This window comes from Mercenaria mercenaria, chromosome 12 (assembly GCF_021730395.1).
Source record: "Mercenaria mercenaria strain notata chromosome 12, MADL_Memer_1, whole genome shotgun sequence".
NCBI lineage: Eukaryota > Metazoa > Mollusca > Bivalvia > Venerida > Veneridae > Mercenaria > Mercenaria mercenaria.
In genome coordinates, this window is record NC_069372.1 from 81146847 (window position 1) to 81163297 (window position 16451).

Consider the following 16451-nt stretch of genomic DNA (forward strand, 5'->3'; position numbering starts at 1 on the left):
TTTACGTCTTCGTTTGAAATTATTAAATGAGTCTGAAGGGGCTGCGTATCCACTTCTTGCTCGCTAGCATCGAACCGATTTGTGATGAAATTAAATTTTGACAAGTTAAATACCCTATCTATTTCTGTAATCTGAAATGTACTTGATGTTTCTGTTAACCTTAGCCTGCTGGCCGGTAAGTGATTTGCCTTTGCGCCAGTGCAGCCCAGATTCAGCTGACATCCGTGCAGGTTGATCATGGTCTGCATGTTGCCTTCCGTCAGTATCTTTTTGGATGACCTTTTTAACAGTTAATGGTATTGTCCAAATTGAACGTGGCCAAGTTTATTCTAGAAATTTAGCCGGATAGGGTAAAAACTCAAATAAAATATATTATCTCCGCAGAATTCTGTTGTAAAAAATTACAAAAAATCACCATGACACAGACACAATTTGTTTGTCACAAAACTTTTAAAAAAATGAAGGCACACATTCCTTAATATAAATATTATTGTAATAATTTTCTTGGCCTAGCGGGCATCATAGTCCTATTTGAAATAAATCTGTATATCTTTTCTAAAATTATTTTTTGGGGGTTTTTTCCAGAAAAAAATCACAGAGTTTCACTACCAATCCAGTCTGGGAATAAATGACAGACGTCGAAGGGTGAAGTTCGATGTATATCTATTAATACTATATAATAAACAATAATATTCCAGGCTTAGTAATTAATTCTGCATTCGAAAATCAGTCGCCATGTACAATAATCACCCCAAAACATTGAACTCCATGGGGGTGCATCTTGTTTTTCCGATATTTCCCGCTCGGTAATTTCCGTAATCACTCGGAATTCATCAAAGATTAAATGTTTTAGCAACATCGGTCATTTTCTTACATATATCAAATAGATAAATGATTTGGCAACATGTTCTTGTTTTCGAGCTTGGAGCACTCCATAGAACAGTTCTTTCTCAATGACTTTTTTCAACTTTCGTTTTCATTCATAAAAAATCATTGCACAAGGTACGTAAAGAAAATGTTCGGGAAGATGAATGTATTGGGACTAACTTCATTGATAACTTCCCTTTGCTTCAACCAATTAAAAGAGCTAATCATGCGTACTTCAGGACCCATGTAAAGAAGGATATTTGGAACCACTTTTTGGTTAGTGCGGCGATATGACGTCACGGTGACTTCCTTGTTGGTTATCTAATCAAGGTAATGGAAACTGTTTTCAAATTTAAACAAATCACTAAATTTGGTCACTATCATCGAACATTTTACTAAGACAATATCGAAAATTTCTTCCCTAACCTATCCACTTTTTGGCTATTTTTTCGTGAAATTTTTAAGATTTTTTCAATATATATTTCAAGGACTGACAAAAATGGGTTTAATCCGTGGCAAAATGTGTTTATATTGGTTTTTTAGTACGTCAGGTTTAAAAATCTATTGTATTTCTATAAGATAAGGACTACCAGTGAAAATTAGTATTATTTCTAAAAGTTTGGCGCATCTTGGATTTCTAAACAGTACCATGAATGCGGCAAATGCACCAAGATTTTTAAACAGTGGATATTCCTTACACCTTGATATATAATTGCTCTGGACCTTTTTTGCCACGAAACACCCCTAGGGGACTGGAGTAAGAAACTGTTCCTTTCACAGAAAACTGAAGATACAAGAAACGGATGACAGGCTAGACAACGGAGGATGTTTAGTAGTCTTCTAACTTAAGGACGACCCTTGCGGCAAAGGGGGGGTCCCAGCTGAATTTGATGTTAAGGCCACTGAAACTTCACGAAAAACCGGATAACTGATTGAACAGTCCGAGGAAATATTTTGAAAGGAAACGGGAGAGCCCAACGTGGTGTATCTGTTGAGGCAGTGTTGAAAGGAAGCCGGTAGTTCCACGGGCGGACACTGGTTGCCTCTAGAACAATGCTATCATCTAGAGTTTATCACAAGTTGGTTACACAGAGAGCCCACCCGAAAAGGTTCAGCACGATGAAGGAAGCTGGATGCCTCCTATCTAGATGCTTGGAGAAGCGGTATCCGAAGTTAGGCGAATACAACTGAACAGAGGTCAGGGTCCGCAGATATCGCGGTGATGTCTGTGGGATAACGATATTCTGATGGTGCTGATCTCCTGCTGTCCAAAAACATGGTCATGTTAAAGGGTAAGGAGATACCATTGCCGCGCGAGTGAGACTTTTAAAGACACGGAAAGTCAAAGTTGCAGTGATGTAGAGTTTCGGAAAGAAACAGAAACATTGGTACAGTCGACATTGTATTAAGAGACCACAAGGGAACTGGTAAAAGAAGTGGTTTTTAATGGATAATGGTCTCTTATTGAATTTCAGTCAGATTGGAACATGAAAGTTATTTTTACACTGTTAAGTGACTGTATTTATTATGAACTGATGTCTGTTTGCCAATCTGTTTTAACACGTGAAGTCCAACAAACGTGAAATTTTGGCTAGATGTTTGTCAGTTTGACTGATACAAGTTCTTCAGTCTCGTACCCAACGTACTCGTATTACACAGTAACAATGCCCGTCGCATTTTGGTACGGGTCGCTATTAGACTACTTTGTCGAATATTTTAACCTGTCGGGACTACATTTATGCGGTCTTAGTGTTTAATAAAAAAGTCCGTTTAATGGAATGGAATTTTATACTGAAAACGTTCGGGGGATTTTGACGGTCCGTTTAAAACAAAACTCGCTTACTAAGGTGGTCGCAAGTCGATGTCGGCATGCAGATGTATTTGTAGCAAGACGTGATGATGATATAAGGCAGATTATGTGGAACCCTACAGATGGATTCAAAGAACTACGTTAGTGTTAGCATCGACGTTAGTTGATCGCAAACATGTCGAGCGATTCAAAGGGCGGGTCTTGAACCAATCCCTACCGATATTAAATCAAGACAAGCTGCTGTGCTAGCAAGGCGTGTAGAGAACGACCATGAACGTAAGGTTGACACTTTGAACAGGATAAGGCGAGATGTTGTAAGAGATGAGAAGTGGAGTCCATGCCGAGTTGCTGCGGTCAACAAGAGACCATCTAAAGGAACTTCAATAAATCTGTGAAGGGTCGAACTGTCTAAACATTGACCGTATGCAGGGTCTCTAGAGACACATTTCAGGCCCGTTTTCAAATAGGTGAGGGGACTTGTATGACCGATTAGTCGAACACCCCAATTCACACCGAGGATGCTGCACGGTAAGGCAAGTCCATGAGGGGTACCTTAGCATTGACAGACGAGGAGAAGGCTAATTGACGATCTTGTAAAGGAAGGGTCATCCGAAAAACAACTCGCCATGAGCCGAGTCCAATTGGTTTGTCAAAAAGAAGGTCAGGTGCTTATCGGCCTACGTTGACTACCGCGTCAATGTCTGTCAAACAAGGGCTTCCGCTTCCCAGAGTCAGATTTCTCGATCGGTTGCTGGTGCCAGCTGTTTAGCAGCTTTGATCTCACCAGTGGGTTTTTTCCGACACCTTCTTAAAATAGGAGGATTATCTTATGAACGCTTTTGTATGTAGTTGGTCAGTTGTGAGAGACTAGGATGCCATTGGTCTGAAAAGTAGCAGATCAGATCAGCGAATGACGGAGCTTGCACTGCAAGGTTTCAGTGGGCAATGTTCCTTTAGCTTGATGCCTATGTAAACGGAGGACCTTCAATCAGCTATTGAAACGTGTTGATGACGTTTTGAATAGAACTCACTCAGCCGGTTTGTAATTGCGGACCAGACTAATGTCATCTGCTGCAGACGGAGGTAATGTTTCCTTGGTATGTGGTTTCGAAAGATGGTGTCCGACCAGAACAAACAAACATATCAAGATACTCAGTAGCCCAAGTGCCAGAGGCATCCTATACAAGGAGAAGAGTTCGTTGCGACAGGTCTAATTACAGAAAAGTCGTCAGAGGTTCGATTACAACCGCCAGGACGTAAGTAGAATTAAACGATAGAGGAAGGCAATTATTTGGAGTCAGATGGAACCGGCATTCTTTGCCCTAAAAATACATTTACAGTCCTGCATGTATGGGTTACTCAGCACGATGGAGGCAGGTTCCTCTTGATGCCGGTGCTTCGGAGATCGAAATTTATTCCGTGTTGGCCAAGAGCAATGTGGGCGGAAAAGAGTTGCTAACATACGCAAGCAGGATTTAACAATACAACAATCTTGGCATGTAGATCCCTCGGGGAAGCACCGAGGAACAAGGCAAAATAGTGAACATTGCAGACTCGGTTTGATTGAGTTCTGTTATGGGAAGTAATGGAAAAACGCCAATGCGCCCCTAGCACCGGCTTACGCAGTATTCATGCATGAATGAATGAGTTTGGGTTTTACGGCGAAGCGAACAAAAATGGTATACTATCGCGAGAAAAAGTTAAATGAATCCGTTAATGTGTAGAGATCTATACCCCATTAAAGTACCAAAGGTATATACTTATAGCGTTAAACACGACACTTGCAACATCAAAATTGTAAACATGTAAATAAAAATCAAAAGGTTCAGATTCTCTGATATATGCCTCTTTGTTTCAAAAAATTGAAAATATTGTCGGCAGGAACTTGTTCAAACAATCTTTTAACGGATTCTACATATATAGTATGAATTGCGCTGTGGATCGAAGTCAACACAGTTGATTAAAATATGTTTATTAGAAAGCGGTGTTTGACATGGATACACATTCAGGGTTGCATCTCATTGTTCAAAAGAACCGAATGAGTTAACCGAAGTTATGACCTATTCGACAACGAGAAAGAACAACTTCCTCCTGCTAAAGCTCTATTTCCTGGTGCCATTCACCTAAAGTCGGTTTTAATTTCACGAAAGTTTATTGACGAAGCATTGTTCCATGAGGACTGCATTCAGTTAACATATATTTGTTGATATTTGACTAACATCAGAATCTGGTAATTTCATTTTAGATGATTTTAATGACAGTGATGTTCTTTTGTGCGGTCTATCAGATCTCATTTCCATTAATACCACATGATAGGAAATCCACAGACTATGATGGACTTCTTACAAGCTAGTTTGAACCTTGACCAAGAATCTTTTGAATGAGCGGATTTTCTTTATGACGGTTGTGTATTGATTGTATACAGAAAGTGAGTCGGAAAGCTGATACACTTTGCTGCATTATATTTCTGGAAATCAAAATTAAGGGCCAACTCCCTAGCTTTTGCCTCGGCTGAAAAAAATTGTAGCGTTATTAGGCACCGTACTTTTGATTGATGCAGATTGCTAACGGCGGACAACCACTTTGGAATCATCTTTAGGACCATCTGTTAAATTGAAAATGATCTTTGTAAGTCGACTTGATTTCTTATATAATGGAACTTTGACTCTTTCAGGGTATTGTTTCGGACTTTTTTTCAGGCGGTTTTCATATCAAGCAGAAATGTTGGAGAACTACGAGTCCTGTGGTTGTATTCAGAATTAAGTTTTCTTTGATATCATCTGAATTAAAATCAGTTTCATTCTAGAAATTGTGATGCGAAAATCCAAAAGGTTTTATTTGTTTTGGTTTTCTGTCATAGAATCTGGTATAGGGTTTAAATATGTTTTTATGCGCAGGATTGGATTTGTTGGCAGCTATCAGAGATTTGTAATGACAGTTTTTAGTCTGTGTAAGGGCGGGTTCGTTTGCTTCAACATACAAGCTTTCAACAGGCGATGTTCTAAATGCGCCAAGAGCACATACGCAGACTTGATTTCGGATAGTATCAACATTTGTAAATACCGATTTTTGGCCGAACCTCCGAACCCATATACCCAAACAACCGTAATCTAAGCTTGGACTCATCAAGCTCTATAAGTTTACAAAACTTGCGAATTGCTCCCCCAATCAGTATTTGAAATTACCTTTAGATTCAACGCTTTCAAACATTTGGCTTTTCAGGTATTTTAGTGTGATATTAAAAGAACAGCTTTTTATCCAAAAATAACACCAGAAATTTTGCTTCGTCCCACCCAACCGGGTATTTTGTACCATTTAGAAAATGCAGGGTCACAATGTTGTTTCCGTCACATTGACAATAAGTGGACCACCACCTGAGTTTTTGATTGGGAAAATTTAAAACCATTTTCCATGGCCCAAGTTTGAACTTTGTTCAAACACTGCTGTAATTGGCGTTCAATCGTACGCATATTTTTTGAACGATAACATATTAGAAAGTCATCAACATATAATGAACAATCTATCCCTGGTGACAAACATTTCACAATATTATTAATTTTGATGCTAAAAAGTGTGACAGATAAAATAGAACCTTGTGGAACTCCCTGTTCTTGCTCAAAAGAGTCAGAAAGGGTAGAACCAACACGTACTTTAAAATTGCGATCTGATAAAAATTGCGATATAAATGTTGGAAGACGACCTTTTAAACCTAAGTCGTTAAGATCATTCATAATACCATATTTCCATGTAGTGTCATAGGCTTTTTCTAAATCGAAAAAGACAGACATTAAATGCTCTTTTTTAACAAATGCATCACGAATAAAATTTTCCAGTCGAACAAGATGATCAGTTGTGCTGCGCTGCTTGCGAAAACCGCTTTGAAAGTTTGTAATTAGGCCTTGAGATTCAAGATACCAAACTAGTCTAGAATTGATCATACGTTCTAGCGTTTTACATAAACAACTGGTAAGTGCAATCGGTCTATAATTACTGGGGTTAGTGCTATCTTTCCCGGGTTTGGTATTGGAATAACTATAGCTTCTCTCCAGGAATCTGGAAAAATGCCAGTTTTCCATGTAATATTATAAATTTCAAGTAGGAGGTCTAATGATTCTTGTGGTAAATGTTTTAAAAGTTGATAATGAATTTGGTCCGGACCAGCTGCGGTATCGTGACATTTATCTAAAGCGTCAAGCAATTCTGTGAGTGAAAAAGGTTTATTATAATCTTCATCATTACTTGAATCAAAATTTAAAGTTTACTTTCTTTAGTCGATTTTATGTTTTGAAACTTTTTATCATAATTGTTTGATGAAGAGTTTTTTGAAAAAGTTTTACCAAGTGTATTGGCAATGTCCTCCTTGGTAGATGCAATAGACTGGTCTGACTTTGTAAGATGGGAAACATTTGAAGATTTTCCTTTTCCACTTATTTTGCGAATCATTTCCCAGACTTTTTTAACCGATGACCTAGAATTAAGTTTTGAAACGTATGAATGCCATGATTTTTTCTTTGCTTGTTTTATAGTTCTGCGAGCTTTTGCTCTCAGAATCTTAACTGATTGTAGGTTTTCTTTCGTCGGCCGTATATTGAACTTTTTAATGGCCGCTCTACGTTTTCGAACAGCAGTCTTACAATCATCATTATACCAAGGCTTATTTTTATGTTTACCATTTCTTGAAGTTTTAGGAATGGACTTGTCAGCAATATCGGACAGAAGAACTGAAAACCGATCAATAGGATCATAAAAATTAGTAAAATTCTCCAAAGTCTGATCATTTTTACATAGCGTTTCAAATTGCTTCCAGTCAGCTTTATTTAAATTTGAATTATGATGGTGTGGTATGATGGCAGATGAGAAGTATTTGAAATAATAATTGGAAAAAAATGCGTCAATACAATGCAAGTCATCCAGTTTCTTTCCATTTCAAAATCAGAAAGATGTTCGGGTGACAAATTGTCAAATCAAGCGAAGAATAGTTACCTGTTTGAAGGATGAAGGTAAGTTTTGGATTTATCATTTAATAAACAGAGGGCATTTTCTTTCAATAAAAAAGTTTCAATAATTGACCTGCTAGTGTGCTGTCAGAAACAGCCCCCAAATTCATGTTGACCTTTAAAATCTCCCCATAAGCAAAAAATGGTTGTGGTAATTGTTTTATAAGTCTTCAAGATCTTCAAGATGTTGTTTAAATTTTGGAGGTATGTAAATCGAACAGATAGTAATTGGTTCGATGTAATGTTACGTTATGCAAAACTGATTGATATTGTATTTAGAACAAATTTGTCTGTGCGGACCATGCATTATTAATAATAATAGATGTACACCGGAAAGCTATATCAGTGTGTAGTATTTATGTATAAAAGTTATACTCTGTTTATTTTTGATAGCTATTGTTGTCGTTTCCTTTAATGGTTTCACTAAGGCACATAAGTGAAGGATTATATTTGTTAAGAGAAGGAGAATTTCATTATAATTTTGCTTTAAAGTCCACGGCAATTCCACTGGATAATTTTACTTTCCATTTACAATGGTAAAACAAAACTTAACGAATGGAAATTTAATGTATTAGTGTTGCATTGATTCAGGAGGTGGGAACTCTTTTGATCTTCCCCTCATTGTGCTAATTACCACTGGACGGAGCAGGATAATGGCGGAGCGTCATTCATCCTCCCCCGTCAACCGGTTTCATTTCAAGAGGGAACCGGTTATGAGTTGAAGGATCGTTTGATCCCTTTCCAAACCCCATCTGGTTTTCAAGTCATTTTTTGATTTGGGGGTTTGACTCACCCCACGTTGATTAGGAATTTTGCTTTGACGACCTGCGATTTGTGTAGTGGGAACATTTTGTTCAGCTCGGATGGCCAGCCTTGGTTTAGCAGCTGCATTTTGAAACTTATGGTGTCTGAACAGGTTTTGCTGGTAGTTTTGGCTTTCGTTTTGAGCATTTGGAAATTGGCCACAGAATCAGTTTGCGTAGCCGCATCAATTACATTGAGTAGATTTGTTTGAGTTAGATTTTGTATGGAAGAATATGTTGCTGTCAGTGATGGAGATACGGAATATCAGCATTGGCAATTTGTATTGTTCAGGAAATCCAATGCCCTGTGAGAATTTGACATGGAGATACTTCCTTTTCGATCTTCCAGTCTTTGCAAGTCTCGAGACTTGGCTGAATGGGGTCGCCGCAATTCACACAACGAAATGGATATATGCAGGTGTCATGTTCATGAGAATAGCCAATCTTGGCAGATTTTGGGCAAATGTGATCGCTTTACAGTTTTTTCATTGTGGCAAACTTGAAACCAATTATAACATGTAGGAGGATTTGGAATGTAAGTTGAAAAACTTTGTACGAAGAAGCCAATGTTGTAACAGAAGGAAGAAATGGGAACGCCAAATGTTAGGAGGTTAGTGTTCGTTTGGATTTTGCTTTGCCTAGTTTCTTGATTTTGATGCGTCTAGCAGATGTGACATGTTGAGCAGCAAGTTCTCGCACAAATTTTCGTCTATGATATCCTGCAAGGATCAGGAAAACGAATGATCCCCCGTTGAAGGAGTAAAGAGAAAACGTGTGGGATACATTTGCATGGGTGGTTAAATACACATAATAAACTGTTTCATCTACATGGCAAATTATCATTTGAACAGAATATATTAGAAACTCCAGATGACGAACCAATAATTGGATTGCACTGACTAGTGAATACACAACACAAACTAAGAAATGTACCGGGCACACTAGTAAATATACATAACAAACTGCCATATCTACAAAACCAATTATAAGTACTAAATATTTTCTGAAAGGCACATGACGAACTAAGAGTAATCATGTCAAGACATTTTATGCGTTTCAACCATACAAAAACAGACCATACAAAAGTCTCAAAATATGAATTAACAATCAATGAACTATCCCGAACGAGCCCAACAATTTCTGTAGCGTCTAAGGTTAACAACTGCTTTTTATTAAGAATACTAAAGGTAACAGAAAACCAAACCAACATCTAATAACAAAGACAAAATATTTTGAAAAGCAGGAATTCAGATACCTTGATAGCGAGCCGAGAATTCAATTTTAGTATGCAAAACTAGCCCAAGTATTGCCCTTGTCAAATTTAAATCCAATCGGTACTAATTCCAAAGCTGTCAAATCACACCATACTTTATTAGTATATAAAAAAAGATCTCTCTTTAAAGAAAGTTTTTAATTCAGATTAATGTGTATCCAACCAATGTTAAATGCCCAAACAGTTAATATTTTGTTAGTAAAAAATACAGGAACTTTCTTCAATAAGATTTTACTTTAAAGTCCTACCCTGTTCTCGGACAGCTTCCTTTTTTAAAAGTATTATGGAAGTTTCCAGCATTTTCATATATCCCAAAACTTAAAAAGAGGATTCTGAAGAAAACACAGAATAGCCAGTTAAAATGATGTAAACACCCTTTAGATGGAACCTTCTAAAAGCCTTAGATATATAAATAACTTATTGGCATACACGATGTCTCAAAATAGGCCAGGCTTTACAGTAAACAATGCGTCATTTATATGAAAGAATGTATATATTATAAACTGTTTTGTGCATGTCATACCCCTTTCTGTTTTAAATTTTGTATGCTGCAAGTTTGGCAACATTTTCGCTCCGTTTTAAGTGAATTTCGTCGCTAAACAGAGTTGTATTATACCCAAAAGCTTTGAAATCACAGTCATACATATCGTTTACATTCTGTATAACATGTTTAGGTAACGCTTTGTAAGCACTCAACATTGCTTCTTTCCGTTGTTCTAAACTTGCTGCTCGAGACAACTTTCCTCCTTGCATTACTTTTAGAAAAACATCTAAAATGAAACTTACATTCGAGTATGCCAATTTGAAGTTGAAATACGTTTCGGGGAAAGGAATCTGCTGATCGATCAATCCCTGAATTTGAAATGAATGCCATAGCCTTTCAGCTACAATATGCCCAGTCCACAACTTAGCATTTTCCTTAGCATGGGCAAATGTCTCTTTGATTATTCCTGGAATGCTGTCTTCAACACGTGATTCGTAAAGTGATCTTGTTATAATATTATATGTTTCATGTTCTGTTCTATTCACACCCAACGATTGCAGAACATATGTTATGTCGGCTTCAAACGTTTCCTGCTTTACAACAATATATCTTTTAGAATTGCATATCAGTTTTTTCAGTTGTGGGAAACATGGTTCATAATGGTCCCAGAATATTTTTTTCTTTTGAAAAGGGTCCAATGCATAATTGAGAAAGTCTAGAAAAGTGATCGTAAGACCTTGTTTATCATTTTGATCACTTGGCGTATAATTTTCAGCGTGTATTGTGTTGTGCCTATGCTTGTAAGCAAGTATATCTGTAAGCAGACGAATACAGTTTGGCAAATACACTTTATCAATGTATGCAGAAAACAGTCTTGAGAATGGATTTCGTACCGCTACTACAGTCACCGTTTCTTCTAAGGAGGAGTAAAAATATAAACGTTTCCTTTGTCCTATGAAATTGATATGCACAATATTACGAGGAGTGCTAAAGCTTTGGTTTGCATATGTTGGACCATATTTCAACACAAAAAACATTTGTTTAAGGAAAGTAGATCCTATTTTAGGAATAGCAATATAACTGACGTTAAATTTGGAATTGTGTGCCATTATGACAAAATCGTTTGAAGATGGTTTCGAGACACCAACTGCTCTACAATATTTATATATGTACTTTTTTCTCGATTCCTGTTCTTTGGTATGATATTCATGTCTATGTATGTTCGAGTCTGGCGGCTGAAATTTTCTGTGACAGATGGAACTATTCATTGTCACCGAGGTTTGGACACGTTTTCCCTATAAAGTAATAAAGATATATAGATAATTATATAAGTATACGTTAAAATATCATACAGATATTACAGTTCAACTTTGCTTCAGATGAAATAAGGGACATAACTTTGTATCAAGAGGAATTATTTTGGATTCTTCGGCCGCCATGAACATTTTGATTGTCGCTTTTCCACCTTTTATTGTGTCGATGTGAAACCAAACGAAAAAAAATCATTATCATTATAGAGAAATGCAACTCTAAACATCCTCAATTAAGCACCATATAAAGATGGCCCTAGGTCGCTCACCTGAGAAACACACCATATCAATGTAAACATGTTTTACCTAGCTATTTCATGTAGACAAATATTCTTACCAATATTTATTAAGATTGGACCAAAAAAAGTGGCCTCTTGAGAGTAAACAAGCATGTTCTTTTTTTGACGTAATGACCTAGTTTTTATCCCACATAACCCAGACTCGAAATTTGCTATACATGAAAACAAACAGTCTGGCACAGTTTCAAGAAGATTGGAGCAAAAAGTGGCCCCTAGCGTGTATACAAGCTATACCTTTGATTTAACCTAATGAACTCATTTTTGGTCCCAGGTGATACAGATTAAAAAAAATTCGGGACTAAGAGATAACAAACATTCTGACCAAGTTTTATAAAGATAGAATCTAAAATGTTGAAGACTTTAAACCAGCTTATTCTTTGATTTGTCCTTGTGACTTACATTTTGACACCACATTACCTAGATAAAATTCATCAGATATTTCATGCAGTCAAACATTGTGAGGAAGTTTCATACACATCAAATGAACAAGGTTTCCCTTTGATTTGACCGAGTAACCTAGCTTTTGACCCCATATAACCCAGTTTTGAACTAGGAATAAGAGATAAACATTCTGACCAAGTTTCATGAAAATAAGGTAATAAATGTGGCCTTAAGAGTGTTAACTAGCTTTTCCTTTGATTTGATCAGGTGACCTAGTTTTGGACCTCATATGTCCCAATTTCAAATTTTACCCAGAAATCATCAAAAATAAACATCCTGACCTAATTTCATTCAGATAGGGTCATGAATTCGGCCTCTAATTTGCTATCAAACGTTCTCTTTGATTTGACCTGATGACCTAGATTTTAATCCAACATGACCAAGCTTAGATCCAGGCCTAGAGATTATCAACATAATCATTTTGTGCAAGTTTGTATCAAATCAAAGAATAATTGAATCCTCTATATGTGCCAAAATAAAAAACTAGGTGCCCACGGGCAACATGTCAAGCCCGCCAGCTGTCAAAAGGACTGCGAGTTGCACATGACACTCCATGTCTCATTGAGGCAAACATATATGCCAAATAAAAAAGAGATTGCAAAAGTTACAATATAAGTTATTTAAAGGTAGAACTAAGGGACGTAAATCTTAAAAACATCTAAGTCCACACAAAAATCCTCACCAGTAGAGATAGGTCAAAATTCACATAAAAATTGGATATAACATGCATGATGTACTACAGAAAAGTAGTCTTGATTTTTCCCTACAACCAGTAATAAAAAAGTTACGAATATAAGCTATTTATAGTAACAACAAAGGGATGTAATTCTAATATCTTGCGCATGACATTCTGTCTCATGACGATGAACAATTGTGCCAAGTTACATTGAAATCCCTCTATGCATGAAAAAAATGCTCCAGAACAAGTCATTCTTGTATATAACTTTTGACCTCTAAGTGTGAACTTGACCTTAGATCTAGGGACCTGGTTCTTGCGCATGACACTTCGTCTTATGGGGGTGAACATTTGTGCCAAGTTACATCAAAATCCCTCCATGCATAAAGAAGAAATGCTCCGGAAAAAGTTGTCATTCTTGTATCATTTGACCTCTGTGACCTTGACCTTAGATCTAGGGACCTGGTTCTAGCGCATGACACTCCGCCTCATGATGGTGAACAATTGTGTCAAGTTACATCAAAATCCCTCTATGCATGGAGAAGAAATGCTCCGGACAAAATCATTTTTGAATTTGACATTTCACCTGTAAGTTTGACCTTGACCTTTACGATAGGAACCTGGGGTTTGTGCATGACACTCTGTTTCACTAAGGTTAACATTCATGCTAAATATAAACAAGATTGCTCCATGCATGTCAAAGTTATGGTCTGGACAAACAAATTCGGACGGACGCACAGACGCACGCACGCACGGACGCACGCACATACACCGAACAGCCATTTGGACAACTATGTCTTCGCATCCGCAAGCGGGCTCGACAAAAATGCCCGGTTTCAGGGTCATTTACTCTAGAACCCATGATGGAATCTGGCAGGTTTTCAAAAGAAACCACTGTCTTATTTTTACTTAAGTTGTGTTAAAGCTTGATTAAACGCAAATATAAAATGTCTTTTCTATTGTCTCCAAAAGTAAAAAATCAGCAAATTTTAGCTCTCTCAGGGGTCAATAGAGGGCCGTAACACCGGAACAGATGATTAGATCTGACAGATTTATTCAACATGGAATCCAAGATTTATTGTTGTTGAAGACATTTTGCAAATTTGTATTAAACCAAATCATAAATAAAGTCTATATATGGCTGCAAAAGCCAAAATAGCACAGTTTGGCTCTTTAAAGGGCCATGACTCTGGAACTCATGATCGGAACTTGCCTGGTTTTGAAAGGAACCTAGAAATTATACAAGTACAAGTTGTATGCAAGTCTGATTTAAGTTGCTTGCAAAATGTGGTCTCTATAGTGTTCAAAATCCAAATGTTCACCCTTCTCTGGAGCCAAAAATGAGATCTAACCAGTTTTCGAAAGGAACCGACATATTATGCCAATACCAGTTGTGTGCTAGTTTAATTAAAATTGATTGCAAAATGTGGTCTCTAGCGTGTTCACAAGAAATTGTGGGCGGACGACGGACGAAGGGCGATCACAAAAGCTTACCCTGTGAGCTAAAAATGTGACATGCCTTTAAACATTTTGTGATATTTACCGTACCACTCAGAAGACACAACAGATGAAGAATTACTATAATGTACAGTAACAACCATGCTTTTGTAGATTTGCTTTTGAAGTTCAGCCTCATTCTACCGGAAGTCAGAAGAAACCTAAAATGAAACATGTTGCAATTTTTATCCCGTTATATAACAATTACAATAAAACATCGAATAGATAGAGACAATAAATTTCGTATAAAATACCATTTTTCTCAAAACAGTCAGACTTCTTTCTTTGTGTACGTCTTTATACTTTATGTGTATAATTGTTGCCTTGTTCATTCTTATAATATACAATAAATCGTTTTACAGCGTCAGATAAAAAAAATCATTCGTTTACACTAGAAGACGTCATTTTTACAACGTCATAAAAACGGTATAGTTTATGTTTCGAATAATATGTAATTAGTAAACGAAGTATGGCTGAAATTAACGGCGAGACAATGAACCTACCACGCAAGTGAAGTTGCGGTAATTAGGAAAATTTATAATAGAAATGTGCTAAAATTCTGTATAATACAACTCCGTGATTAGACAAATTTGGGTTTTCTGATCCGCATCACATGGTGGTGGTAGATTCATTCATTATTATATTGTTTGTCTTACTTTTACTTGGTATTAAACAAACAGCATTGTAAATGACAAATTTCACATCAAATGTGGCACTATAAAAAAGGTTAGTAAAGCGTACTGGATTAGTAATCGTCTATGGCTGTACCACTAATCAATAATTCTAACGCCCTAGACATGTTGATATACTTTACTCCTTGATTAATACTTATGGAAGACTATATATTATCCACATAACACCTAGATTGTCAGAGTCCGACTGAGACATCTATATTGACTATTCCACATTCAGTTTTTACTTTTTGCTTTTTGGCAAATTAGTCTTGTTATAATATACCATAAAGTTACATAACTTGAATCAGGGAATTATTTTTAATTCATTATCAGTCTTTATTCTTTTACTAAAATTCTCAAGCTGGGATTTCCTACAGCTCAAAAAATTAGTATCTTTTAAGTTAAAATTACAACTTCATATTAATGTACAGTCACAACAGTGATTTTGTAAGCAAATGAGCAAAGTAACCAAAGATTTTAAAAGTGCTTTAAAGCTCTACAAAGGTGTGGCATTTTGGAATTCAATTCTGAAGATTAAGGACGCAAAAGAGTGATGGAAAGGGCTTTATGTTTAAATAGATATGACTGCGAGTAACTTTCCTCATACTGTCAAACAACGGAATTATTCTTAATTCAGTGTCTGGTAACTATGTTTACAACTTTTAATTCACTTACATTTCTTCCTGTTCGTCTTCAGATAAATACATCTCAGGCTGATTTTCCTAAAATGATCGATACCTATCCTAAAATATTCATCAAGTTATTTATTTAAGTTTATAGTATTTGAACTTTTAAGTATTTATAACGTAAATTGTGTAAAATGAAAGTTTCAAAAAGGTGTTAACTACAACTTATTTCCTTATAACACTATGCAATCGATGTGTATATTATACACCATATTGTTCAAAAGTTAGAAAATGCTTGATTTTGAAAAGCCGTAAGTTTTGAGTTAGTAGAGAGTTTGAGATTTCAACCTTCGCCTTCCCATTCAACGTCTCTCATACATATTTGGGGTAAAACGTCACCGATATGCGTGTATTTTACTTAGATCAGACGTTGCTACCTTTGTAATGCGGACTTTATTCTTTTGATTTGTACAAAGGAATGCTACGGTCTTTGCTGAGAATCAGTCTGTATACCCTCACTACGTAACAGTGATGTAATCAAAGTTATATTGATGGGACTGTGTGTTAGGTATGGTGCTACAAGTAGTCCTGTATCACTTAGTATGGATACAACTCCTTGTATGAGCAGTTTGTTGACTCCAGTACTTACTAAACTACATCATATGGAGTTGATACTTTTTGAGCAGCTATTGCA

The 16451-nt window shown here is 36.6% G+C and overlaps 1 protein-coding gene across 1 annotated transcript; it reads right to left on the bottom strand.

The window, feature by feature from the left end:
* Positions 1-10284: 10284 nt before the first annotated feature.
* Positions 10285-11343, bottom strand: LOC128547614 (carbohydrate sulfotransferase 11-like). Its single transcript, XM_053520669.1, has one exon. It carries the CDS (start codon positions 11341-11343, stop codon positions 10285-10287), a length of 1059 nt encoding a protein of 352 aa, XP_053376644.1.
* Positions 11344-16451: the final 5108 nt, after the last annotated feature.